The sequence below is a fragment of the Chiloscyllium plagiosum genome, chromosome 1 (genome assembly GCF_004010195.1).
Source record: "Chiloscyllium plagiosum isolate BGI_BamShark_2017 chromosome 1, ASM401019v2, whole genome shotgun sequence".
Taxonomy (NCBI): Eukaryota; Metazoa; Chordata; class Chondrichthyes; order Orectolobiformes; family Hemiscylliidae; genus Chiloscyllium; species Chiloscyllium plagiosum.
Genome location: NC_057710.1, coordinates 59,417,381 through 59,444,801, shown reverse-complemented (window position 1 = coordinate 59,444,801; position 27,421 = coordinate 59,417,381). Strand labels below are relative to the sequence as shown.

At 40.0% G+C, this 27,421-nt stretch overlaps 1 protein-coding gene across 1 annotated transcript; it reads right to left on the bottom strand.

The window, feature by feature from the left end:
• Positions 1-3,620: 3,620 nt before the first annotated feature.
• Positions 3,621-20,141, bottom strand: myorg (myogenesis regulating glycosidase (putative)). Its single transcript, XM_043687494.1, has 3 exons — positions 20,029-20,141; positions 8,558-8,654; positions 3,621-6,838 (listed from the first exon to the last, which is right to left on the bottom strand). The coding sequence occupies exon 3, from the start codon at positions 6,727-6,729 to the stop codon at positions 4,612-4,614; it is 2,118 nt and encodes a 705-aa protein (XP_043543429.1). The 5' UTR covers positions 6,730-6,838; positions 8,558-8,654; positions 20,029-20,141; the 3' UTR covers positions 3,621-4,611.
• Positions 20,142-27,421: the final 7,280 nt, after the last annotated feature.

The window sequence follows — 27,421 nt, the reverse complement described above, 5'->3', positions numbered from 1 at the left end:
TGTAGTGATGGCATGAGTGATATTGCGAACTCTTCTCAGGATCAAGTGTGACACCAAGGTTGCGAACAAACCGGCTTAATCTCAGTGTTGCCATGGAGAGAAATGGAATTGGTAACTAGAGAATAGAGTTTGGAGTGGAGACAAAAAAAACAACATTGATCTTCCTAATATTTAATTGAAGTACATTTCTGTTCATCCAGTGCTGCATATTGGTTAAACACCCTGAAAATTTAACCCTCCCCCCCTCTCAATTTCTCCATTGCTGTTGTATTATCAACATGTGAAACTAACTGTTTTTCAATGATCTGACAGAGGGACAGGATGTGAATGAGAAACAAGATTTGCAGAATTAACAATGATCAATTGCAGTTAATTTATACTGCATGTGTGGCTAGCAGCTTTTTTTGCAACTGTACAGTAGATTTAATTGGAGAGATGCAGCAAAAATTCAATACGTTGAATTATACCCAGAACTCGTCCCTTCCACATCCTTTGGAAGCTATTGCAGTTCTAAATGGCAAAATACCCAGAATACTTTAGTTTATGCAATGGGTGTTGTGCTCAATTGCGATTTTAACAAATTTCTCACCCACTTCTGAAAAAAACTAATAGAAGTGTAATTTTTTTTAAAAATTGTAGCACTGGTGACAAAACTACAATCAGTATTCAATAAAATATTCTAAATAAATAATTAGGAACCGACAAAAACAGAAGTTTTTTTTTAAAAATTAAGCTGGTAGAGTTAAAAAAAAACTGCTTTGGATGAGGAGAAATATATTCCAGATTTCTGATATCCTGAATTTTTAAATTAGATGCTACCACAGACATCCTTGAAGAGATATGTACACTGATACTTGTACACATTTGCACTGAGCAAGTTTAATAGAGAGTAATTCATAAACACTGATGGGATAAACACAGACACATAGCTGCCCTTATTTTCTGTGACAGAGATGATCAGACAGATACCTTTGCAATGAATTTTTGTTTTCTTTGCTGATCTATTATTTATGCAAATTTTGGTTGCTGACAGCATTTAATCAGACTTTGACTTAATTCCAAATGTGGCAGAGATAATTTTCTTCAGCAAGAATGTAGAGGTTGACTTGAATTTTTTGAAAATATTTTATCTTGACTTAGGTTACTTCTGTTACAAGGAAGGGACGAAAAAGGGCCATCATTACATGAGAAGATTTGTTATTTCACAGCAGCAAATAATGGACGTGATCCTTCTTGTATTCCCTTTGCTCTGTATGGACTATGGGTAAAAAATAATGGACACATTGATGGCAAATAAGTTGCATGGACAATGCTGGTTTCCATTCTGATTTGCTTCACATTAATGAGAGCAGAAAACAGATGTAGTGAGAGAAGACCATAAACACAGTGTGACTCAAAATGCATGTTTTGATTAAATTTAACTTCAGACATTTTGTTTTAAAATGTAACAACGACAGTAATCCATTCAGCCTACATGCTTGTGTTGGCAAGATTATCTCTAGGCTTAATGGATTGGATTAGATTAGATTCCCTACATTGTGGAAGCAGGCCCTTTGGCCCAACAAGCCCACACTGTCCCTCCGAAGAGCAACCTACCCACACCCATTTCCCTCTAATACACTGAACACTATGGGCAATTTAGCATGGCCAATTCACCTGACTTGCACATCTTTGGACTGTTTTTAGTTTACAAAGTGTCCCAAATGCCAGCATCAATTGGACATCGCTAATTGCTCTGAAAATAATAGTAGTAAGTCCTTTTAGACCATTGAATTCTCCAAGTATTAGTAGCATAAGTATACACCCACGATGCTGGTATAGTGAAACCTCCACATTTTTGACTCAGCAACAGTGAAAGAACAGTGATATACTTCAAAGGCAAAACAATGTGCAACATGAACAAGAACCTGCAGATGATTTACAACAGTTCTGTCTCATTCATGTTTTCAACAAATCTATACTTACATGGTCTAATGTTTCCTTGTCCTTACAATATTATCAAAATTACATTCTTCGTGCTTCAAATCTCCTTCAGTTGACTATGTGGCTCAAATTTTGATTCTTCTCACTGAGCTAGCTTTTAATCATCATTCTACTGATTCATCGAGTTGTTTCCAAATAAACTGGCATATTGGATTTTGTTGTGGTTTAACAGATATGTTGCGAAAGGTTTTGCTGGCATGTTCATTCTATATGGCTTGAATGGTTTATAAAACTAAATTCTCAAGTATCACATATCGACAGTTCTCCTATAAAGCAAGTTTACTAAACGTGATTTGATTGTAATGTGATTTGTGAATTGCAGTCCTTTTTTTGAAAGCAAACTCCCATTCACCATTATGGGATTCCATTCCTGGCACTAGTTGAACGGCAAAACCCAGCCTCAGGATCCTCCGTCTGCAAAATGCAAGTTGTGTGTTCAGCTAAAACAGGAATGCAGTCAGCTCTGCAAACCTTGAAACTGGGAATTGTAGTCTATATTTAGAAGGAATTTTATTCAAACTGGGGGAGACTCTTGTGGAGAACTGGACTTGCGGGTCAGCATCATGTGGTCAGTCGGCTCATGTGCTTTCTGAAGAGCTTCATGAAGAACTACAATGCTGTAGTCAGTGATTTCAGTGTTAAATTGTTAAATTTAGGTTATATTTTAACAATTTACTTAGACCATGCTATCGTTTGTGTTAGGCTAACTACTATTTTTGTTTTAAATTTTACAGATATCTTTGGTCGCTCGCCCCAACCCTGTTTTTCCCCCATTGGCCCTATTACATATATTGCGTGATTTTCTAGAACACGGTTTTTTAGATTAGATTACTTACATTGTGGAAACAGGCCCTTCGGCCCAACAAGTCCACACCGACCCGCCGAAGCGCAACCCACCCATTCCCCTACATTTACCCCTTTTACCTAACACTACGCGCAATGTAGCATGGCCAATTCACCTGACCTGCACATCTTTGGACTGTGGGAGGAAACCGGAGCACCCGGAGGAAACCCACGCAGACACAGGGAGAATGTGCAAACTCCACACAGTCAGTCGCCTGAGTCGGGAATTGAACCCGGGTCTCTGGCGCTGTGAGGCAGCAGTGCTAACCACTGTGCCACCGTGCCGCCCACGGTGTTGCACAGGAATTCAACTACCGTGTTATTGTAGGACTACCTGTACTGCAAAACTTAGGACATTGTGCTAACTCATTCCATAGTCATTGCAAATATAATAACTGAAAATATCAATCCCAGAGACGTAATTCAACCCTCTGCACCTGTGACGATAGGGTTTCCTCCACTATTACCATCTATTCCTTTCCCATTTCCTTGTTTTCTCCTTACATCCTTTAATAAATTAAATAATGCATTCAGGTTCAAAGTCACTGTGTTAATACATTCAATTTTCTAATAAGTTTGCTTTTGATTTCTGCCCCTAATCTAGAGAGTCTATTAATAACAAAAATTACTTTCAAATTCTCAAAATGTTGTATGGGTTTGATTCTGCCATCACTGGAATAGAAAAATTTATAGTTTTCCAGTTTCTTACATTTCTCACAACTATAATCTATTGTCAATTTTACTTTTTTCCATTTGAAATTCACTTTCAAAAAGCTCCATAATGCCCAGATTTCTTCCACACCAGAAAGTTTTACAATTCTCCTCTCTCCCAATTCTATGACAAAGTTAATTTCAATGACCTGGATTTGTAATAAATTTTCCCAAACCTACTTCCTGTAGTCTCTCCTGTATGCCTCCTAATTTGGCCAGTTTTGATTCAATTGCTCTCAATTTTTTTTTTAAAACCTTTTGTGGGATGCAGGCATCACTGGCATTTATTACGCATCCTCAAATGCTGTTTAACTGAATCACTACTCGGCCATTTCAGACGGCAGACAAGAGTCAACTACATTGCTATGGAGTTGCATATTGGTCAAACTAGGTAAGGACAGCAGATTTGCTGCCCTAAAAACAAAAGGATATTAGTGAACTAAATGAGTTTTCACAGCAATAGACTCAATAAAGATCATTATGAAACTATTTTTCATTTTAGATCCTTTCATTATTAATCATCACGGTAATCATCATCATCATTGCACCCAGGTTCTAAAGCATCACCTGGGCCTGCTGAATTACTAGTTCAGCATCCCACCATCTCCTCCAAATTAGTTATGTATATAAAGTACAATGTGTTTTTTTGATCTGTTTCTTACTAAAATAATTTAGGATTATCTGATTTACTAAAACATTAGACCTGGATTTATTTCCAATTCGTTGCTAGTTCACTCATGTGATTTTAACAGAAATAAGCCTTTCCTTTAAAAGAAATTTTGGAAAACATACTTCTGATTTCATTTAGCTTTACTGTTCACTTACTTTCTTTTTCATTTTGGAGTGATTAGTCTTCAAAAAGTGATGACCGTTTCATCTAGGGAAAGAGAACTTTTAAAAAAAAATCTCCATTTACTCAAATTTTAAAGGTGCCCCAAGTATAATATTAATATATATTTGTGGATAATCCTGGAATTAAATATAGCTGAACACAGATACTATAATAGTTTGTAAAAAAAACAAAATCCTGTTTTAACTAGTTATCCAAAAAACTCCAAATTAACAAAAGGCAAATCAGATCATTCGGATGAAATAGGCCACTTCATCAAGGTCAACTGCAAAGTCAGTTAGCAAATTTGGTGTCTTATCAAAAAGGTCTCCATTAAAACTTTGCCATTTACCATCAGGAAGATAGATATCTCTTGCCTCTTTACCTTTTTCTAGAATGGGGGCTACCATAAGATAATCCCCAATGAGGAACTGTGTGTCTACCTTTTGTGCCACTTTGTCATTTGGAGCAATCCACCAAAGGGGCCTTATAATTGGATTACCTGTCTTAGTGGTTTCCTCTGCGAGCCGAAGCATAAGGGGCATAACTAAACTTTCTCGGAGCTGAGTGAATTTATGTGCAATTTTCAAAACCTCCTCATCATAAAGCCAAGGAGGAATGGAAAATTGCATAGCTGGAAGAAAAGCTGACAGTTCGAGCCAGCGAATATAAAGCTCACGGTCTGGAATCTCATCAAGGCCATCAGTTTTGTTTGGATAAACGTTTCCCCCAATCATATCAGGCAATATGAAGGGATATCCTAAAATACCCATGGTGAGGACAGTTGGAATCAGGGATTTTAAGCCAAGCTCATAACCCCAAACAGAATCACGGTCAATCATACGAACAAAACAGGGGAGATTCTGTGTGTGGTAGCCTACTCTCACTTCAGCTAACATACAGTATGAAGCTGCAATTTTTGCATACAATTTACTAAACAAGCTCGGATCAGACAGAGGCTTGTGAGTGCTAAACTTTGCAGGTAGGTAACTGGTCTCACCTGCATCAAATTTGAAAGACACAATCCCGTACTTTGACCTTAAGTACTCCAATTTTTTCTGAAACCAATCTGTGGTTTCAGGATTGGTGAAGTCTAAAACTGCTGCAATCCCATTCCACCACTCCACAAAGGCAGGAAATCTCCCACTGGGATCCATCACAAAATAAGAATTTTCTACACCCTTGATAAAACTGGGAGAATTATAATTAACAAAGGGATGCACCCATAATGTCACCTGGAATCCATCATCCCTGAGCTTTTGAAGGAGTTCTGAAGCATTTGGAAACTTCACTGGGTCAAAGTTAAATTCTCCATAGCTACTGGAGTATTGATCATCTATTTCAATATGACTGAAGTTGAATTGATACTTCTTGATTTTTTCTGCATAACGCAAAACTTTATCCTGGTTCACTTCAGTTTTAAACAGAGCCCACGTGGACCATTTAGGGTACCTGAACATAAATTCTGAAGGTGTAATCTCAGGCTTTCTGAAATGTTTTTTGGCCATGTATCTGTGGATAATTTTTAAATCAGAACCAATACAGACTTGATAACTTAGTTCTACAAATGGTTGTTGTCCTGTGGTCGGTTGAAATGGAGAATCTTTGTAGCGAGCATGCAGGCAAAATGCTTCTTTGTCTGAGCTGTTCCAACCAATGTGTAGAGGGACTGAGTCATTAACTCGAACAGCTACAGATTTAGAGGAGATCCAATACCTTTCTAGAATTCCACCAAATCCATCACGTATTGAGTACACATCACCTGTTACATATGGCTTAGGATCCATTACACCTGAAATTTTGATAGGCCAATGCTGTGTGCTAGTTTCTGCTCCTCCATACCAATGTCCATCTGCCCAATGCATGCAATGTTCAACAACAGAGTCCAATATGACTGTCTTCCATTCAATGTTGTAACAAGTTATGGTATCTTTGGGTTTAAAGGCTTTGACAAAGAAGTCCACCTTTTCTTCGCCAGATTTTGTGCAGTTTACCTCATTTCCAGCTTCATCTTGAAAACATGATTCAAGGTCAATAGGAGCAGATTTGAAACCCATTTCAAATAAAACCATGTTAGCAGTATTCTTGATGAAAAAACCATCCTTATAGAGCTCCAATTGATCTATTTTGAAGCTGTTTAATTTCTTCAATGATGCAGTGTAATAGCACCATGCAACTACTGCTGCAATTACCAGCAGCAAGCCCAGTAAAATAGTACATATCAATGGCTTTACTTCTTTGGATTGTTTCTCTCGAGCAGCAGGTAAATTTCCTGGCACGACCTGGTACATTGCATCAACTTGTGAGTTTTCTCCTCTACCTGCCCGACGCTGTAGCTGATCTCGTCTGTAGCTATGAAGCATAAGGTTGTCATCAGGTGTTTTGTCTTGTCTCTTTGGTATTTTGTAGCAACCCCACAAGTGGATTACTGCCACATCACCAAATGGAGCCAGAAAGTATTCTGTAGGAATTCTGGATGATGGGGGAAATATAAAAAAAAAGCTCTTTTTAATCATTAGCCTGCTAAATTACAGATTTCCATTTCATATTCCAATGAATTTTCACAATTTAAAAATTAAATCAGCTCCCAGTTTGTTTTGTTTGACAAGTAGATTAAAAAAAAATCCAAATGATAAACCTGATGGATAAGATGAGCAAACTGAATAGCACGGGCGAATAGAATGGGCGGCACGGTGGCACAGCAGTTAGCACTGCTGCCTCACAGTGCCAGAGACCCGGGTTCAATTCCCACCTCAGGCGACTGACTGTGTGGAGTTTGCACATTCTCCCAATGTCTGCCTGGGTTTGCTCCGGTTTCCTCCCACAGTCCAAAAATGTGCAGGTTAGGTGAATTGACCATGCTAAATTGCCCATAGTGTTAGGGGCAGGGGTAAATGTAGGGGAATGGGTCTGGGTGGGTTGCACTTCAGCGGGTCGGTGTGGACTTGTTGGGCCGAAGGGCCTGTTTCCACACTAAATAATCTAAATCATTACTAATCTGTTTCATTCTGTGCCTAATGAGATTTCACTAAACCCCATGTAGCTTATCCCAGATCCAGGTCCCCAAATAGATTCACTGTTCATTATAGATGCTAGATTTACAGATTCCTTCAATAGAGTCATAGAGATGTACAGCATGGAAATAGACCCTTCAATCCAACCAGAAATCCCAACCCAATCTAGTCCCACCTGCCAGCACCTGACCCATATCTCTCCAAACCCTTCCTATTCATATACCCATCCAAATGCTTCTTAAATGGCGCAATTGTACCAGCTTCCACAACTTCTTCTGGCAGCTCATTCCATACACGTACCCCACCCTCTGCGTGAAAAAGTTGTCCCTTAGGTCTCTTTTATATGTTTTCTCTCTCACCCTAAACCTATGCCCTTTAGTTCTGGACTCCCCCAACCCAGGGAAAAGACTTTGTCCATTTATCCTTTCCGTGCCCCTCATGATTTTGTAAACCTCTATAAGGTCACCCCTCAGCCTCTGACGCTCCAGGGACAACATCCCCAGCCTATTCAACCTCTCCCTATAGCTCAAATCCACCAACCCTGGCAACATCCTTGTAAATTTTTTCTGAATCCTTTCAAGTTTCACGACATTTTCCGAAAGGAAGGAGACCAGAATTGCACGCAATATTCCGACAGTGGCCTAACCAATGACCTCCCAATTCCTGTACTTAATACTCTGACCAATAAAGGAAAGCATACCAAGCACCTTCTTCACTATCCTATCTACGTGCGACTCACTTTCAAGGAACTATGAACCTGCACTCCAAGGTCTCTTTGTTCAGCAACACTCCCTAGGACCTTACCATTAAGTGTATAAGTCCTGCTAAGATTTGCTTTCCCAAAATGCAGCACCTGACATTTATCTAAATTTAACTCCATCTGCCACTTCCCAGCCCATTCCCCATTTGATCAAGATCCCGTTGTAATCTGAGGTAACCCTCTTCGCTGCCCACTACACCTCCAATTTTGGTGTCATTTACAAACTTACTAAGTATACCTTTTATGCTCACATCCAAATCATTTATATAAATGAAGAAAAGAATGGACCATTTGTGTTACAATTGAAAGTGCAGCATTTTACTTGCATTCTATTGTTAATAAACCAAACAGCAACCACAATCAATTACTCACTTTTCAAATTTTTATTTTTAAAACCAGCAATAATTCATTACTTACTTTGGAGTACAAAAACCGCATTCCAGACATGGTTAAAGTATTCTGGTAATAAACTGTCGAAAATATTGAATGCCTTTGGTGAGATTAGCAAAGGTGCCTGTAAATGTGAAAAGCTAATTAAATATGATATTCAACTAATAATACTATTATACACAGACACATCAACTGCATCATGAATATAGCAATTAAATATGTTAATCAAGGAAAAGGTAAAATCGGTATGACACATACACCTTCCTCAACCTTGAGCTGTCTGGGTCAAGATGAGACTATAGGACGTATGGTTAGTAAATTTGCAGATGACACCAAAATTGGTGGTATAGTGGACAGTGAAGAAGGTTATCCAAGATTATAAGGAGATCTTGTTTAACTGGGTCAAATGGGCTGAGAAGTGGCAGATGGAGCTTAATTTGGATAAATGTGATGTATTGCATTGTGGCAATACAAACAAAGACAGGACTTATACAATTAACGGTAGGGCCCTGAGTAATGTTGTAAAACAGACAGACCCAGGGGTTCAGGTACATAATTCTTTGAAATTTGCAGAGTTGGAGAGGTGGTTAAAAAGGCGCTTAACAAGCTGGCCTTCATTGCTCAGATCTTTCAGTATAGAGTTGAGATGTCACGTTGAGGTTGTACAGGATGTAGGTGAGGCCTTGTCTAGAGTACAGTGTCCAATTCTGGTCACCCTGTTATAGGAAGGAAAATATTAAACTGGAGAGGGTCATAAAAGATCTACCAGGATGTTGCCAGGAATGGAGAATTTCAGATATAAACATTGACCGGAAAGACTAGGAGTAGAATACATGCCTGAACCAGTCAGAAAAGAAGCAAAGAGTTCTAGGTGCTCAAAGATGTTGTATGTGGAGATGCATAATGTAGTTTTCATCCCAGTTGTAGACAACTTTGATCCCTTATACCAGCATACTTAGGCAGAATAATAATTAAGTCATGAATTGAGAAAAATATTCAAACTATTTTTGCAAATTGTTCTACAGCTTAATCCATTGAATAAACTCTAGCAATATTCATATAAAGCTTTCTTTGTTTTGTAAAGGACATAAATAGTTACACAAAATTCAGAACGTGATTTTGGAAAGGCATGCAGTTGATGATCACAAATATTACAATTTAAGTCAATTGAAGATCTGGTGGTGGCTTCATGAGCCAAATGGTCTCCTTCTGCATCGTAACAATTCTGTGATTCTAATCTATAGAAGAAATTCCAATCATCTATTCTGTTACCCTGCTAAGATGGGCTGCAGTATAGAATCAAAGCCAGTGTGCCTTGCAAGTGACTGTCATGAAAGGATAGGCATATATACAAACAAATGGCTCATGCTTCCAGCTTCACATATTTCTGCTGAATGACATTGCACTGTCCATTAAGCACCTTCAAAAACAAAGCATTTGAGGTCACAAGTGAAGCAAGGACTGAAACTATATAATTTCTCCAAGATATCAAATATTAATTACACCCATTCGAAATGAACATCAAGGATTGCTAGCCAGTGTTATTCATGGGAAGAACTCAGATTACACAGGCAAATGTTTTTGCTATTTCTCTTATGCCACTTAGACCTTTGTGCTTCAAGCACATTTCTGGAACCAAAGATTTCTCCAATATGAAAATTCCTACCTTAACATGATTGAAAGAGAGACATTTACTGAGGAATGTCAGGCAGCTCAGTTTGCAAGAGAGTTATTCAATTTCCACAACAGATTCTCACACACCCACGGATATCAATTTGCACTGATCACAATTATTTGTATTTGTAAAACACCTTGAATATAATAAATATCCAAGGCACTACACTGGACCACCATAATGGAAAATTGACACCATAAAAGACAACCTGCCTTTTCTCCATTTCTGCATGAATACCATCCCCAAAGACAGCTTAAGTGCACACCCGAGGTGAACACAAGGCGAGCACCAGTTAAATCCATTTCTTTAGTCAGCTCTGATTCCTTCCCCATCATCAGTAATCAGATCTAATCTCTCACTCTCAATCTGTTTCTAAAGCAAAAAAAATGTTTAAAAGAAGTTTTATTAGTTAGCTCTTCTGTTCAGCACAATTCAATGGATGCCTGTATTTTATAAAAATATAGAACATGTACTGTTGGGATCTAGCATGGGTAGATGATTGGTTAACTAACAAGACAGAGAGGTTTGGATTAGAAGAATTGTTTCTGGGTGCCAACCTCAAATTTGTGGAATGCCACAGGGATCAGTGCTGAGGCCACGATTATTTACAGAATATTTTAATGACTTGGATGAGAAAGTAAAACGTACTATAGCCAAGTCTGCAGATGACACAAAAAGTGGTAAGGCAAGTGCTGATGACAACCCAAAGGATCTGCCCTGGGATAAATTCATGTTAAGCAGTTGGGCAAACACACGGCAGATGGAATGTAAAATGTGAAAATTTGCAGTTATGCACTATGGCAGGCAGAAAAGAGGACTAAATTTTACTCAAATGGAGAAAGACTGCAAACAAAAAATAAAAATGACAGAACAGTCAGACTTGAGAGTCCTCATACATGACTCACAAAAAGCTGGCAAAGTTCAGCAGATTATAGGGAAGGCAAATGGAATGTTAGCCTTTATTTTAAAGAGAATGGAGTGCAATGGTAGGCAGGTTTTGCTAAAATTATACAAAGCACTAATTAGACCACAGCTGGAAAACAGAGTTGGAGGCAGTCCAGAGAAGTTCACCAGACTGACCTCAGGAATACAGAGACTGTTTATGAGGAGAGGTTATGTAGGTTGAGCCCATACTCTTGCCATGGGCACATATATAGGTAGGAAGGCAGGTGCCGAAGATGACACAGAGTCTGCAGAGGGATATAGACAGGTTAAGCAAGTAAGCAAAAACGTGGCAGATGCAGACGCAAGACAACCTTATTGAAAAGTCTTAGAGGACAACGCCGCACCATTTTCTAAAACTGTCTATTTCCATCTTTGTAATGTCATCCTACTCTTTCCTCACTCAGCTCATCTGCTACTTTAGATGTTCGACATTTTCACAGGAGGAGCCACATTTCAATTTTTTTTTTACTGAAGAGAGGGCTGAGCAAATTACAGAACACTTTCGTTTGGCAGAATATCAGACATCAACTTTTAAAAAAAAAATGTGAAGAAAACAAATAAATAGCTGAGCAGAAAAAAAATAAGATCATAAGACCTAGAAACAAAGTAGGCTATTTAGCCCATCCACCTGCTCTGCCTGCATTCAATGAGGTTTTGACTGACCTGATATTTCTCAACCCCACTTTCTTGCCTTTCCCCCATAACTCTTGATTCCCTCACTGGTTAAAAGTCTGCTATCTCAGCCTTAAATATACTTAACACCATAACCTTGAAATCTTCGTCAGAAATGGTTCTCCAAAGATTCAATACCCTCAGAGAAATTCATCCTCATCTCGATCTTAAATGGGCAACACCATTTTCTGACATTATACCCTCTGGTCCTAGATTCTCCCACAAGGGGAGGCAACCCCCTCAGCATCAATCTGGACAAGTCTCCTCAGAGTCTCACATGTTCCTGTAAGATCACCTCTCATTCTTCTACGCTCCAATGAGTACAAGCCCAATCTATTTAGCTTCTCACATGACAGTCCCTCTACACTAGGATCCAACTTACTGAATCGTTGCTAGACTGCCTTCAATGTCATTACATCATCCTTTGGAAAAAGGGGATGAAAATAAATCACAGCTGGAATATCGTGAACAGATGAGTTTCAGCAAATCCTCTATAATTTTATACTCTTTTCCCTTTGAAATAAAAAGGTCAACACTTGATACAATCTTGATACAATCCAGACCAAAGCACCCTACGTGGCTGACACCAAAACCACAAGTCTCCACTCCCTCCACCACCAATACTCAGCAGCAGCAGGTATCATCTACAAGATGCACAAAGTTCCTCAGACAGCAGCTTTCAAGCCCATGACCAAATCTATCTTTGCTAATAAGATGAAGAGGGATTTTCAGAGTCAACAGTTATTACCTTTCCATTTCAATACTATATCACACAAAATTATTTCATCCTTTTCCTTTTTTCTCAAAATGGCAGTGGAGCAGTGGGGCTCCCATTGGCTTTCTTTCTCTTTTTTCTTCTTTTCATTTTTGCTCTTTATTTTCATTTTTCTTCATTTTCTTTTCTTTTAAGCCTCCAGAACTCCAGGATGAGCCTAGCCCAGGGTTTCCAGTGAGTGAGGAAAAGTCCTGCTCTGGCTCCCCAAGCCTGCACTTGCAGGTTAGGCCAAGGCTCCAGGTCTGCAGCTAGACAGGTGTTTGAAGGAAGGAAAAAGGTTGCCTTAGCCCTATGCAGTGGTCTGACAGTGTGATGGTCTCATGGTGTGACAGTCATGTCCCAGCATGGTGGTCTCCTTAGTCTTTGGCACCAGTGGCTTGGCAGGCAGCGTCATTCAGGTGTCGTGGTCTGAACCAGACATGGTGGTTGTCTTTGGAAGAGCCTTCCGGCCTAATATCCAGCGGCTCTGCGTCACAGTCTTGCCCTGGCTGCATCTTCAGAGTAGTCCATTGTTCCTAAACCAGCTTTCCCTCAGTCCTGGAGCCATTAACTGAACTGCGACGAGCTTTGTCTTAATTTTACTTTTAAAAAATTATGTATGACTTCTGCATTAATGTAGGTGACATGGTAGGGCAACAAATAAAAGTAAAAAAAATAATAAATTTCTATTCTATTGTCTTCCCACCACTTTCACCCCTGTAGCAAAAGCTAATTTATTTCAGTGTTCATCATGTGTACGAACATCAGGCGACTACTGGAGAATGAGTCACTGTACCAACGGAAGATAATTGGACATCCTTCTGATGTAGATACACACAAACATGACTGAAGTAAAATCTTTCTCAAAACATAAATTATGTACATACTAAACCATTAACAATACCAGTCACTTGCTATATATAAAAAATCCTTGTCCAGTAATAAAGCTCAAAAACAGTATTTAAAAAAAACTCACCCTGGCTATTTTCAACAATGATGTAAAACAGGAAATGTTGGCCATGCATTTCTATACAGCTGGTCTATTTTACATGTTCACCAGAATACACTTTTTTCAAATGAGTTTGAGACAGGCTCAGCAATGATCAGGGATCAATTCACTTGGTCTAATTGCCCCCCCCCCCCCCCCCCCCCCCCAACCCCTGCACACAGTAATTCAGGTGTGGTCTAAACAAGCTCCAATACAAGTGAAACAAGACTTCACTACAGCTGTACTCAAATTTAATGTCACAGTGTGCCAATGTAAGAGTGATCCAATTATTCTGACTTTCTGTTTTCTGTCTGCGAGGCAATCATTGATCCACACTAGCGCATAACCTTCTATCCCAAGTATTTTAAAAATTTTGATAAGCATCCTGTGGGGGGAGTTCATCAAAATCCTGCTGATAATCCAAGTATACCACTTCTATTAACTCCCTTTTAATCAACATTGTTAGTACCATTCTCAAAAATCTCCAAGTTCTAACATGATTCTCCATTCTCAAATCCATGCCGACTATAGCCAATCAGAAAATTTTTATCTTTCACTTTATTTTCCCTGCTTAGCAATGCTACTACACATACTTCAGAACCCCCATGACTATGTATAAAAAGAAGCACTCAGGATCATGAGGTAAAGAATAGTGATAACCAGGAATAATAACTGAGAATTCCCAACTCATGGACAGCACAGTGGCTCAGTAGTTAACACTGCTGTACCATAGCACCAAGGACCTAGTTCAATTCCACCCTCAGGAAAAACTCTGGAGTTTGCACATTCGCCCCATGCCTGTCTGGGTTTCCTCTGGGTGCTCTGATTTCCTCCTACAATCCAAAGATATGCAGGTTAGGTGAATTGGCCAGGAAATGCAAGGGTCTAGGGTAGGGGGTGGGGTCAGGGTGGATTGCTCTTTGGAGGGTTAGTGTGGACTCTATGGGCTGAACAGCCTGCTTCTACACTGTAAGGATTCTATGAATTCTACATGCAACAACTGGATTCTATCAAAAATTATGATTCTGTTCTTTTCAATTAAATGTTGGCTTTTATTTAAGATTTCTCATTTGAATCAATAATAAGCTGCACTATTCTGGAGATGTAAAACGTGATTGCAGTAGACATTTTTACTTCACATCCAAATCTTTTTGCAACAAAAGGATAACATTCCATTTGCTTTCTTAATTCCTCACTATACTTGCAAGTTAACTTTGTGACTCATGAACAATCAAAGGTCTTGCAAGTTCAACACCACCCAGCCGCGCTCCATTTAAGAAAGTTAAAAATCACACCAGGTTATAGTCTAATAGGTTTACTTGGAAATACAAACTTTCACACCACTGCTCCTTCATCAGACGAGCTACCAGCATGCCGAAAGCTAGTATTTCCAAATAAACCTGGTGTTGTGTGATTTTTAAACTTTGTCCACCGCAGTCTAACATCAGTACCTCCACACCATTTAAGAAATACCCTGCATTACTGTTTCCCCTATCAAAGTGGGTAACCTGACACTTCTCCACATTGTATTCTTGCTGACTCACTTAGCCTCTGTAAATCTCATTGAGGCACTTTTGCATCTTCAACTCCCACTCCCATCTACCTTTGTGTCATTTAAGAACCACATCAGCCTCACTGCTGACTGGTCCCACACAAAGAACACAGTGCAGCACTGAAACACAGACTGTAAACAGCCTGGTTATTTATTTAAAGGTGGTTAAATATAATCCATAACAGAAAAGCACCTGTTCATCAAAAAGAACTCCAACCAATGATTCTCCCAACTGTGGACTTTTACACATAGCTACCAAATCCACTGACCCAGGTTGGGTTTGTTATTTATGGTAAAACACAAATCTTTGGTTGTAACAGGAGTCATGCGATCCTGGTTATAAGTTTTCTTGTTGAGCTGAAGGTTGCTTTCAGACATTTCGTCCCCATGCTAGGTAACATCATCAGTGAGCCTCTGGTAAAGCGCTGGTGTTAGGTCCTGTTTTCTATTTGTGTGTCTTGGTCTCTTGAGGTGGGTGATAGCATTTCTGGTTCTTTTTATCAGAGGTTGGTACATGGAGTCCAAATCAAATGTGTTTATTGATGGAGTTCCGGTTTGAATGCCAGGCATCTAGGAATTCTCATGCATGTCTTTGTTCAGCCTGTCTGAGGATCGATGTGTTGTCCCAGTCGAAGTGGTATCCTTCTTCATCTTTAAGGGGGTCATGTCTGTGGTGGCTAGTTTATGTTCATTTGCCGAGTGGCTAGTTTTCTGCCTGTCTGTCCAATGTAGTGTTTGTTTGTTACAGTCTTTGCATGATATTTGGTAAATGGCATTCATTTTGCTCGTTGTTGGTATAGGGTCCTTTAGGTTCATCAGCCGCTGCTGATTGAGCGTGTTGGTAGGTTTGTGGGCTACCATTATGCCAAAGGGTCGGAGTGGTCTGGTAGCCATTTCACAAATGTCTTTGATGCATGGTAATGTGGCTAGAATTTCTGGGTGTGTTGTGTCTGTTTGTTGTTTTGGAATCAGCAGACTGTGTTTGAGTAGAAGTTCTTCTTGAATACATTGTATAGGTATTTTTCTTCTATTGCTTGTAGTTCCTGTGTGCTGCAGTGTGTTGTGGCCCGTTTAAATAATGTCCTGATGCAGGTCAGTTTCTGGGTGTTGGATGATTGCTTCTTTAATTAAGTATCTGGTCTGTGTGTTGTTTTCCTGTAGATGCTGGTCTGAAGTTCTCCGCTAACTGTTCGTTCCATTGTGACGCCTAGGAAGGGGAGTCTGTTGTTACTCTCCTCTTGTGTGAATTTTATGCCATAAGGATATTGTTGATGATTATGTAGGTTTCCTCTAATTTGTTCCGTTTTGTGAGGACAAAGGTGTCTTCCATGTAGCAGACCCAAAGTTTGGGTTGGAGAGTGGGGAAGGCTGTTCGTTCGAGTCTCTGCATGAATGCTTCTACTAAGAACCCTGATACGGGTGATCCCATGGGTGTTCCGTTGATTTGTTTGTAGGTCTTGTCATTGAAGGTGAAGTTTGTAGTAAGGCACAGGTCTACTAGCTTGAGGATGTTGTCCTTGCTGATGAGGTTGGTGTTGTCTGGTGTTTGTGTCCTTGTTTCCTCTAGTAGTGCTGTCAATGTTACATCAAAGACATCTCTGAAATGACTGCCAAAAGACATGACCAACTATCACTCGTATCCTTATATACGGACAGAAAAGGACATCACTTCAACTGGGACAACACATCCCATCCTCGCACAGGCTGAACATAGACATGTATGGGAATTCTAGAAGCCTGGCATTCAAACCTGAATTCCAATAAACACATTGATTTGGACCCCATTTACCAACCAAGAAAAAGACCCAGGAAATGATATTATCCACCTTAAGAGATCAAGACCATAAATAGAAAGCATGACATAACAGCAGTGCTTCACTGGAGGCTCATTGATGATGTTACCTAACATGGTGATGAAACGTCTGAAAACAAGCCTTCCAGCTCAGCTAGCCAACTTACAACCTGAGCCTCAACCCGAGCTACAAATCTTCTCAAAACTCACAATCATGTGATCCTGTTATGTTTATTCCTCCATGTGATCTATTAAACTAGAACAAAATATTTTGCATTCAATTTGCAGTACCACAGACCGCATTCAAATTGATCACCAATTGCCATAATGTAGGATTTTATTTGTGTAATGCAGCCTAGCTCGTACGAATAGTTAACAATACATTTATTGTTTCTTTTGAGACTGTACAGTGTTTTTTAAAAAAAATCAGATACAATGTACATTGCACACAAGCAAAAACTCAAAGTGCTGGAGAAACTCAGAACAAGTGACTGAAGTCGTCACTGGACTCGAAACATGAACTCTACTTTTTATCCACAGATGCTGCTAAATCTGCTGAGTTTCTCCAGCAATTTGTTTTTCTTTCAAATTTCCACCATCATCAGTTCTTCGTTTTATTTCAAAGCACTTTGCAAAGTAATTTCAGCCTCTGCTAGACGCTACTCAACAGAGTTTTACATATGTATTTAGCAATAAGAACAGTCAGAAAGTATTCAAATGAAGGAGGAATGATGATTGGTTTAAAAATGGAGAAGCAGTGGGCACAGAGTTTGGGTCATTTGCAAGAGAAGGAATGGAGCCATGAGGGGAACCATTTTCAGAAAGTCATACAGCATGGAAACAGACCCTTCGATCCAACACATCCATGCTGACCAAGGTTTCCAAACTAAACAATCCCACCTGCCAGCATTTGGCCTGAACCCCTCCAAAGCTTTCCTATAAATGAATTTATCCAAACACCTTTTAAAGGTTGTAACTGCACTTGCATCCACCACTTCACCTGGCAGTTTATTCCACACACCAACAACTCTGTGTAACAAAGTTGCTCCTTTCTCCTCTCACCTTAAAAATATGCCCCCTAGTTTTGAACATTTCCCCTTAGGGAAAAGACCTTTGTTATTAACCTTATCTATGCACCTCATGATTTTATAAATCTCTATAAGGTCACCTGCTCAACCTCCTACGTTCCAGTGAAAAAAGTCCCAACCGTATATCGTCCATTTTTATAACTTGAACCCTCCATTCCCTGCAGCATCCTTTCATTTGCACTGTGGAGTAGTCCCAACTGAGTAGTTAGAGAATCAGAGAATCCTTACAGTATTTATTTGAAATCTGAAGGGGTTTTCCCCATAAATTCAAAACCTGCTTATTAAAAGAGAAGGAACTTCTTCCTTCAGTTGGTAGTGAATCTGTGGAACTCTTTACTGCAGAGGTGAGATTGTTAAGAATATTCGAGGCTGAGATTCACAGATTTTTAAATAGTAAGGGAATAAAGGGTCAAGGGAAAAAGCAGGATAGTGAATTGTCGTATCAGTCATGATTTCATTGAACAATGCAACAGAGTTGATGGACCAAATGGCTTACTTCTGCTCCCTCATCTTATTGTCTCATGGTGTAGGTAGATTCAATCAAGGTATTCAAGGGGAAATTGAGCACCAGTGCAGATACAATGGTCCATGACCTCCTCCTACGCTAGTTCCAAGTCAGGTTGTTGGGTGACTTAAGAGGGGCAGCAGTAATTGGAGATGGTGTCAATTTCTTATATGATGAAGAACTGTACCTACGGAATAATTTAAGCATAAAATATTGCATTATGAAATAATGGAAAGGGATTAACTTCAAATTGGGAACTCCTCTTTTGTCAGTGTACAAGACTGAAGAAATACACTTTTCTGTGGAAATCATAGGGACAAAAGTTCTTCCTGCTACTCCATAAACTTGATTTCAGAAGACTAATAAGTTAGATCAAGAGTTCTTATAAACTTTTGGATTGCCAAAGTTTTGACCACATGTGTGCACATGCAAGAAAGAGTCAATTTTGAAAAGAGGAGAAAAAAAACAATACTTTTCTTCTTAGTTGCTGCCGCTCTAGCCATGCTTCACTTCTCTCCCAACCATTTCTCATGACTCCTTTTTTTTTAAAATCACCTTTCAGCTATTGACAGTGTCTGCTGGCTGCTTCATTTATTTTAATTGTCAGTGAGATGTGGATAAGGGTTATTTTTATTACGCATCCTTAGTAGCAGAGCTGTTTCTTCCTAATTTAATTGTCCTTCCTATTTTTGTACAAAGGGTGGCAAGACAGTTTGAGTAGTTACGTTTAGATATTGAGGGCATCTGTCATAGATGAGTCAGTGAAAGTGTGAAGGTGCAACCAATAGAAGACAATATGACAGACTGGGTCCTTGTGATGGAAAGGATATGAAACAGAAGTTCAAGTTGGGAACAAATAAGATGCCGGACTTGCAAACATTGGAAGGTGCCAAAAGTATTGGCTTTGATAGATGCGCACAACCAAGAGCCCATAAGACTGGATAACAAAGATGATTTGAGACAAATTAGTGGTCAGCCATGCCAAAGGCGAAAGAGAGGTCGAGGATAGATGGGAGCAAAGCCATAAAAGAGGAAGTAGCACAAAGAGCATTAATATTATAAGTGCATTCTGGATATGCATTCAAATTATAATTGATTTTGGTTTGTGACATGATAGAACTATACACAATATAGTGCTGTACCATACTGCAGGAATATTAATGTTCGAACAGTAAAGTTAACATGTTTTGATTAAGCAGTTGGTTGACATCGCAAAAATGTTCAAATATGACAGCAAGTGACTATTAGAAGATTTGACAAATTGAGAAGTCACCTAAGTGAACATCTAATTTTTAACAGTGCTACAGACATAGTCATAGAGATATAAAGAATGTTAGCAACTCCTGAAATAATTAATAACTAAAAAACGCCGACGTTTTTTTAAGTACCGGAACCACAGTAACATTTCAACTGCCCAGAGTTGGGCAGGATAATTAATGAGAGTAAACTGTTGGAATCTCTGGAAACCGCTGCAAATTAAAAGGGGCAACTCCAAACAAGAGGGTACATTGGAAATAAAGAACTTACCGTTGAAAACAGTTGGTTGATCGTCACGTACAATAAGCTAACCCAGTGATACCATGAAGTAAGAGAAATCTGACACTCATGTCCTTGTTTGTGAAATTAAAGCCTCTCCTCCCCTCCCCCATCCCCACAACCACAAGACCAACACGGCAAGCCTCACCCCCTCCAGGAACCCCATCAAACAATGGTCAATTGTGTAGTCAATCTTCTGAATTAGCCAATGATCTGCAGGTTGGGTGGGACTTCTGGCGTCCAGCGGCCCAGGCTAATTTACGGTCATGATATTTTACGGCAGCCGTCAATGCGGTACAATGTACCCTGGGAACCGGACTGCAGAGGAGCAACTGTTTGGTTTGTGTCTTTTTAAAGCTGCAACGTTGAGAATTAAACTTTCCATTTAAAGTTTTCATTTACAGAGAGAAAGCAAATCATGTTTTTATTGTTTCCAATCAGATGTCGCAAAAACATAAATTACCGGAAAGGTTTAGAGGTCTCGCTGCATTTGTGTGGAGAAATCGGAGTAAACGTTTTAAGTTCAACGATCCTCCTCAGAACTCAGCGTGTACAATATACTTTTATTTTTAAGCAAAATTATTTTTTTGGCACAGAGCTTTTGAACCGGCAGAGAGCCGGTTTCTCCTTTATGAAGAGAAGAGAATTTCAGATCAGCTAGTGTCTTACTAAATGGCGGTGCAAGTCGAGGGGGTTGAATGGTCTTCTCTGGTACTTGTTGATATGTTTAAATAGGAAACGTTAACTGCTTTTCTCCCCACCTGCTATCTAATGTGGGAATTTGCAGCACTGATTTCTGGGTCTAGTTGCTATTTATATAAATATTTATGTATTTTCATTTATCTATATTAAAGCTGCTAACCAAATGTGTTGTTAATACGCACTCCAGATCATTGGGAACACAATTTCCATGAGTGATCACTGATGCAGAAGAATCCAGTGTAAAACTCAAAAATGTGACAGTTGTTATGACTTGTTTCTCCTTTGGGAACATGCTCCATTAATATTTTGCTGAGGACTTGTGTTGATGTCTTGGGAGGGGATAATGGGCCCTAAGGAACTACAGCCATTTTCCTTTATGCTGGATATGTACCAGCTGCCAGAAAGCTTCCTCACTTCTACCCATCTAGCCCTATTCTCCTTGATGTCACACCTGATCTCTTTGATGTCACACCTTATGTCATAGCAGTGACTGTCACCTCACCTCGAGAAACAGCTCCATTGTCCATATTTGTAGAGAGCTGGAGTGAATGGTCCTGAGCATTGGTGAGCTGGTTATTGATGAGTAAGTGCCACTTGATCATACTGTCCATTATACCTTTCATTACTGAACTGAAGTTGGAGACTGAACCACTGGAACAGTCATTGTCAGTTTGGATTTATTTTTTTGTAACAGAAGGAGCACCAGACATCTCTTAAAAAAAAAAATGCCAACCTGGCAAAACAATCCCACAAAAAGTGAATCAGATCAAGCTCTACAGTCCTACCATGGTGACAGACAATTTAACAACTGGAACAGGATATTTCACAAACTTTCCCATCCTCAATAATGGGATGTTCAGTACGTTAGAGCAGAAGACAAGGCTGAAGTGTTTGCAAACATTTGTGCTAAATCAGTCATTTTAAGGTGAGGACCCCAGCATGACAGATGCCAGTCTTCAGACAATTCAACTCACTCCAGATCGAGGAAAAAGCTGAAATTGCTGGGAAAACTCATCAGGTCTGACAACATCTGTGGGAAGAAAGCAGAGTTAATGTCTTGATTCTGGTAACTCATCATCAGAAGATTTTATTATCCTGGATGTAAGGCTAAATGCATGCTCCTTCACTAGCCATGTTCTTTGGAAATTTTGTTCCAGTATAGCTACAAAACTAGCGTCTACCTAACATATGGAATAAGTGCAAGAAGCAGAACAAATCTAATCAGTTCAATTACCACCCCTCACTTCTCACTCATCAGCAAAGTGATGGAAGGCATTACTGTTAGTGTCATTGGGCAGCACATATACAGCACCAATCTGCTCATCAACATCCAGTTATTCTGGGCCTTATTGCAGCTTTGCTCCAAACATAGACAAAATTGTAAGCTGAGTGATTGTCCTAGACATGGATGTGGTATTTGATGGACTGTGACATCAGGGAGCCCGAGTAAAACAGAAGAAACTTGAAAGGGTTCAGAAAAGATTTACAAGGATGTTGCCAGGGTTGTAGGATTTGAGCTATAGGTGAAAGTGAGGACTGCAGTTGCTGGAGATTAGAGTCGAGAGTGTGGTGCTGGAAAAGCACAGCAAGTCAGGCAGCATCCAAGGAGACGTTTCAGGCAAAAGCCCTTTATCAGGTTGGAGGATTTGATCTATAGGGAGAGGCTGAATAGGCTGGGGCTATTTTCCCTGGAGCATTGGAAGCTGAGGGGTGACCTTATAGAGATTTATAAAATCATGAGGGGCACGGATAGGGTAAAAAGTCAAAGTCTTTTCCCTGAGGTGGGTGAGTCCAGAACTGGAGGCATAGGTTTAGGGCGAGATGGCAAAAATGTAAAAGGGACCTAAGGGGCAACTTTTTCACACAGAGGGTGGTGCATGTATGGAATGAACTGCCTGAGGAAGTGGAGGCTTGTACAATTACACCGTTTCAAAGACATCTGGATGGGTATGTGAATAGGAAGGGTTTAGAAGGATATGGGACAAATGCTGGCAAATGGAACGAGATTAGGTTAGGATAACTGGTCGGCATTGACATCTCTATGAGTCTCTGACTCTAGTGTAGATGTTCACTGTTGCTTGCACAATGTTCAGTACAGTTAGCGATGCCATAGGTACCAAACAGGTCATTTAGAAAGACTTGGATAACATTCAGCTTGAAGTTTCATACTTCGCAATGCCTGATGAAGGGCTTATGCCCGAAACATCGATTCTCCTGCTCCTCAGATGCTACCTGACCTGCTGTGCTTTTCCAGCACTACACTCTTGACTCTGAGCCCAAGAATCTGCAGTCCTTACTTTCTCCTTCCCAATGCCTGTCCAGCATCTACAAGGCATAAGTCAGGAGTGTGGTGGAATATTCTATACTTGCTTGAATGAGGAAAACAATCACTCAGGATACTGGGACATTGAATTTGTTCATGGCAGAGTTAGATAAATAGATTTTTGATCGTCAAAGATATTAGGGGTAGATGCAAAAGTGGAATTGCGACTACGAGCAGATCATCAATGATTTTATTGTATTTTGGACCAGACCAAAATAACTAAATTATCTATGCTTGTTCCAATGCCCTATGTACAACATACTAATGTTTTGATGGCGAGATAGTAATGTACTGGAACAGCATGTCAAAAGACATGGCTAGTTCTGGAGCACAAGTCCATTAATACAGCCCTGAAGTTGTTATGCATACATATTGTTATATATTGCATGCATAACTGTTTCTGATGAAGCGAGTCAAATTAATTGAAGACTGGTCTCCGATGGTGAGGATCTTGAGAAGAGCTGAGATTGAACATACTCTTGACACTTCTGGCTAAAAACTAAAAGATTCTTCAGCCTTGTCTTTGGCTCTTGTGTGCTGGACACCCAATCATTGAGGATGTAGATGTTCACGAAGTGTCCTCTTCCCCTTATTTGTTTGTCCACCACTATTCACAACTAGATGGAGCATGATTTTGGAGCTTATCACTAGTTGTGTGATTGCTGAACACTGTTTATCTCATGTAGCCAGACAAGAATGAGGTACCTCATCTTTCAGGTATACCTAACCATTTTCCTGGCATTCTCTTTTACATTCCTCATTGAACCAGGGTTGGTCTCTGGCTGGATAAATGTGGTAGAGTGAGGGCTAAGCCATGATGTCACAGATTTCAGTGAAATTGACCACAGTACCTCATGGATCCACTCAACGTCTCCTGTATGACTTGTTGAAAGTGGAGGATCAATGAGGTAATTAGTAGTTTTTATTGTCCATGTTTGACCTAAAGACATGAGAAATGATGAGGTACAGCATCACTGTTGTGAGTTTGCCGAGTAAATCCCTTACAATGATACACTGTTCCATCACCTCTGGTAGCTAAATATAATAGAATAGCCTTTATTGTCACATATACTCAATGAATATAGTGAAAAGTTTAGATACCGATTTTTAGATACAAAAATACCCACAAGCAGCTTCTTTTTTGTTTCAAGATTTGTCGCAGAAATAAAATTTCCAGTATTACAGAAAAGAGTTCAGTACAGCAGACCACGCTGGCACTTAGCTTCCAGTCCTCACTGGGCCCCGGCTCCACACCATGTTGCAAACACGCCATGCCAGGAGGCCACTCCTGGAGGCCAGAGAGAGAGGAAATTCCTATGAATGGTAAAGGAAGAGTTTGGTGTGTTGGCTGAAGGTCTTGATGTTGCGAGTATGATAATGTCAGATTGTTGTTCTAGCGGTCTGTGGGACAGTTCACCCAATTTTGGCATACATTGCCAAGTTTAGTGAGGAGCATTTTGCAAGTTTGTCTGAACAGCTGTGTCTTTGTTATTATCAGTGCCAAGTTAGTGATCAGTGGTGGATCTGTCTTTTGGTTTTTCAGTGATTTGATAGATCTTTGCATTAACCACACAATCTGAAGGCAAGTTACGCCAAAGGGTAACATTTTAACCACTACTCCTGACAGCAGTAACTCCTAGAGTTCTTTTCTCATTCAGTCACAGGATGTGGGTGTCACTGACAGTATTTGTTGCACAGGCCTAATTGCTCTTCAGAAGGTTGCAGTAAGCTACATTCTTGAACCACTGCAGTCCATAAGGTGCAGGTACATCGACAATGCTGTTCAGAAGGGAGTTCAATGACATTGACCCAGCAATAATGAAGAAATGGTGTTAAATTTACAAGTCAAGATGGTGGGTGGCTCAGAGGGGAAATGTAAGGTGGTGGCATTCCCATGTATCTGCTGCTGCCCTTGCTCTTTTAGATTTGGAAGATGCTGTGTAAGGTGATTTGGTGAGTTATCATAGTACAGCTTGTAGATGGTAGATGTTGCAGCCACCGTGTGAGCCATGAAGGGAGAGAATGCTGAGCACATTAGATGGGGTGACAACCAAATGGGATGCTTTGTCTTGAACAGTGTCAAGGTACCTGTCTGTTATGCAGGTGTGCTCATTCAGGCAATTGAGAGAACATTCCATCTTACTCCTGAGTTGTGCCTTGTGGATATGGACAGACTTTTAAGAATCAGGAGGTGAGTTATTCACTGAACATAGGAAGAGGAGTTCTTCCATTCAATGAGATAATGGCTGATCTGTGGCTTAAATCCTTATGAGTGTCTTTGGCCCATATCCCTTAATACCTTTGTTTAACAAACATTTACCTATCTCAGAATTAAAATTAACAGCTGATCTAGCATTCATTGCCATTTGTGGAAGAGATTCCAAACATCCACTGCCCTGAGTGTGTAGAAGTGTATACTTACATCTTTTCTGAACAGTCTGACCTGAATTCTCCCAATTAGTGGAAATAGTTTATCTATCTGTCTTTTTTCTATTAATATTTTGAAACTTCAATCAGATCCTTATCCTTACCCTTTTGAATTCCAGACAACTGAGCCTAATTTAAATTATCTCTCCTCATAACTCAACCCCTGAAGTCCAAGTTACAAAATATTTTTTCTCTATTCATTTTTGGGATGTGAGCATCTCAGAGCTGGCTAGGTAAGCATTTTATGCCCATTCCTAGATGCCCTTGGGAAGGTGGTGACAGCTGTCTTCTTGAATTGTCTTTGTCATCCATTAGGAAAGCAAATCCTGGATTTGACCTTGTGACATTGAAGGATATATTTCTAAGTCAGGATGGTGAATGGCTTGGAGGGGGATCTTGCAGGTGGTGGTGTTCCTATGTATCTGCAGTCCTTGTCCTTTTGGATGGTAATGGTTGTAAGTTTGTGTTATCTAAGAAGGTATGCTATTTTGGAAAATGTAGGGGTTGATGGATTCTCAGGGGAACGGAGCATGAACAGCCAAGCTTCTGGTATTGAGACTGGCTCTAATGCAACAAGGGGTACGTCGGGTTCCAAGAGATCAATAGTGTTAAGGGATTCTCTAGACCGAGGTACAGACAGACGTTTCTGTGGCCAGCAGCAAAAAAGCAGAATGGTGTGTTGCTTCCCTGGTGCCAGGATCAAGGCTATCTCAGAGAGGGTGCAGAATGTTCTCACGGGGGAGTGGGTCCAGCAAGAGGTCATTGTTCACATTGGAATCAACAGCATAGGAAGGGAAAAGATTGAGATTCTGAAAGGAGAATACAGAGAGTTAGGCAGAAATTTAAAAAGGAGGTCCTCAAGTGTAGTAATATCTGGATTAATCCCGGTGCTACGAGCTAGTGAGGGCAGGAATAGGAGGATAGAGCAGATGAATGAATGACTGAGGATCTGGTTTATGGGAGAAGGATTCACATATTTGCACCATTGGAATCTCTTTTGGGTTAGAAGTGACCTGTACAAGAAGGATGGATTGCACCCATATTGGAAGGGGACTAATATACTGGCAGGGAAATTTGCTAGAGCTGCTCGGGAGGATTTAAACTAGTAAGGTGGGGGGGGGGGGGGGGCAGGGAGGCAGGGAGATAGTGAGGTAAGAGATCAATCTGAGACTGGTACAGTTGAGAACAGAAGTGAGTCAAACAATCAGGGCAGGCAGGGACAAGGTAGGCCAAAAACATTAAACTGCATTTATTTCAATGCAAGGGGACTGCCATAGCATTAAGGGTTTAGATGGAGAGAAATTTGTCAAGTGTCTACAAGACAATTTTCTGATTCAGTATGTGGATGTACCTACTAGAGAAGGTGCAAAACTTGACCTACTCTTGGAAAATAAGGCAGGGCAGGTGACTGATGTGTCAGTGGGGGAGCACTAAGGGGCCAGCAACCATAATTCTATTAGATTTAAAATAATGATGGAAAAGGATAGACCAGATCTAAAAGTTGAAGTTCTAAATTGGAGAAAGGCCAATTTTGATGGTATTAGGGAAGAATTTTCAAAAGCTGATTGGGGGCAGATGTTCGCAGGTAAAGAGACGGCTGGAAATGGGAAGCCTTCAGAAATGAAATAACGAGAATCCAGAGAAAGTATATTCCTGTCAGGGTGAAAGGAAAGGCTGGTAGGTATAGGGAATGCTGGATGACTAAAGAAATTGAGGGTTTGGTTAAGAAAAACAAGGAAGCATATGTACGGTATAGACAGGATAGATTGAGTGAATCCTTAGAGTATAAAGGAAGTAGGAGTATACTTAAGAGGGAAACCAGGAGGGCAAAAAGGGGACATGAGATAGCTTTGGCAAATAGAATTAAGGAGAATCCAAAGGGTTTTTACAAATATATTAAGGTCAAAAGGGTAACTAGGGAGAGAATAGGGC

Coding starts and splice junctions, on each gene's coding strand:
- myorg (XM_043687494.1), bottom strand. CDS start 6,729: ATGCTTCATAGCTACAGACGAGATCAGCTACAGCGTCGGGCAGGTAGA.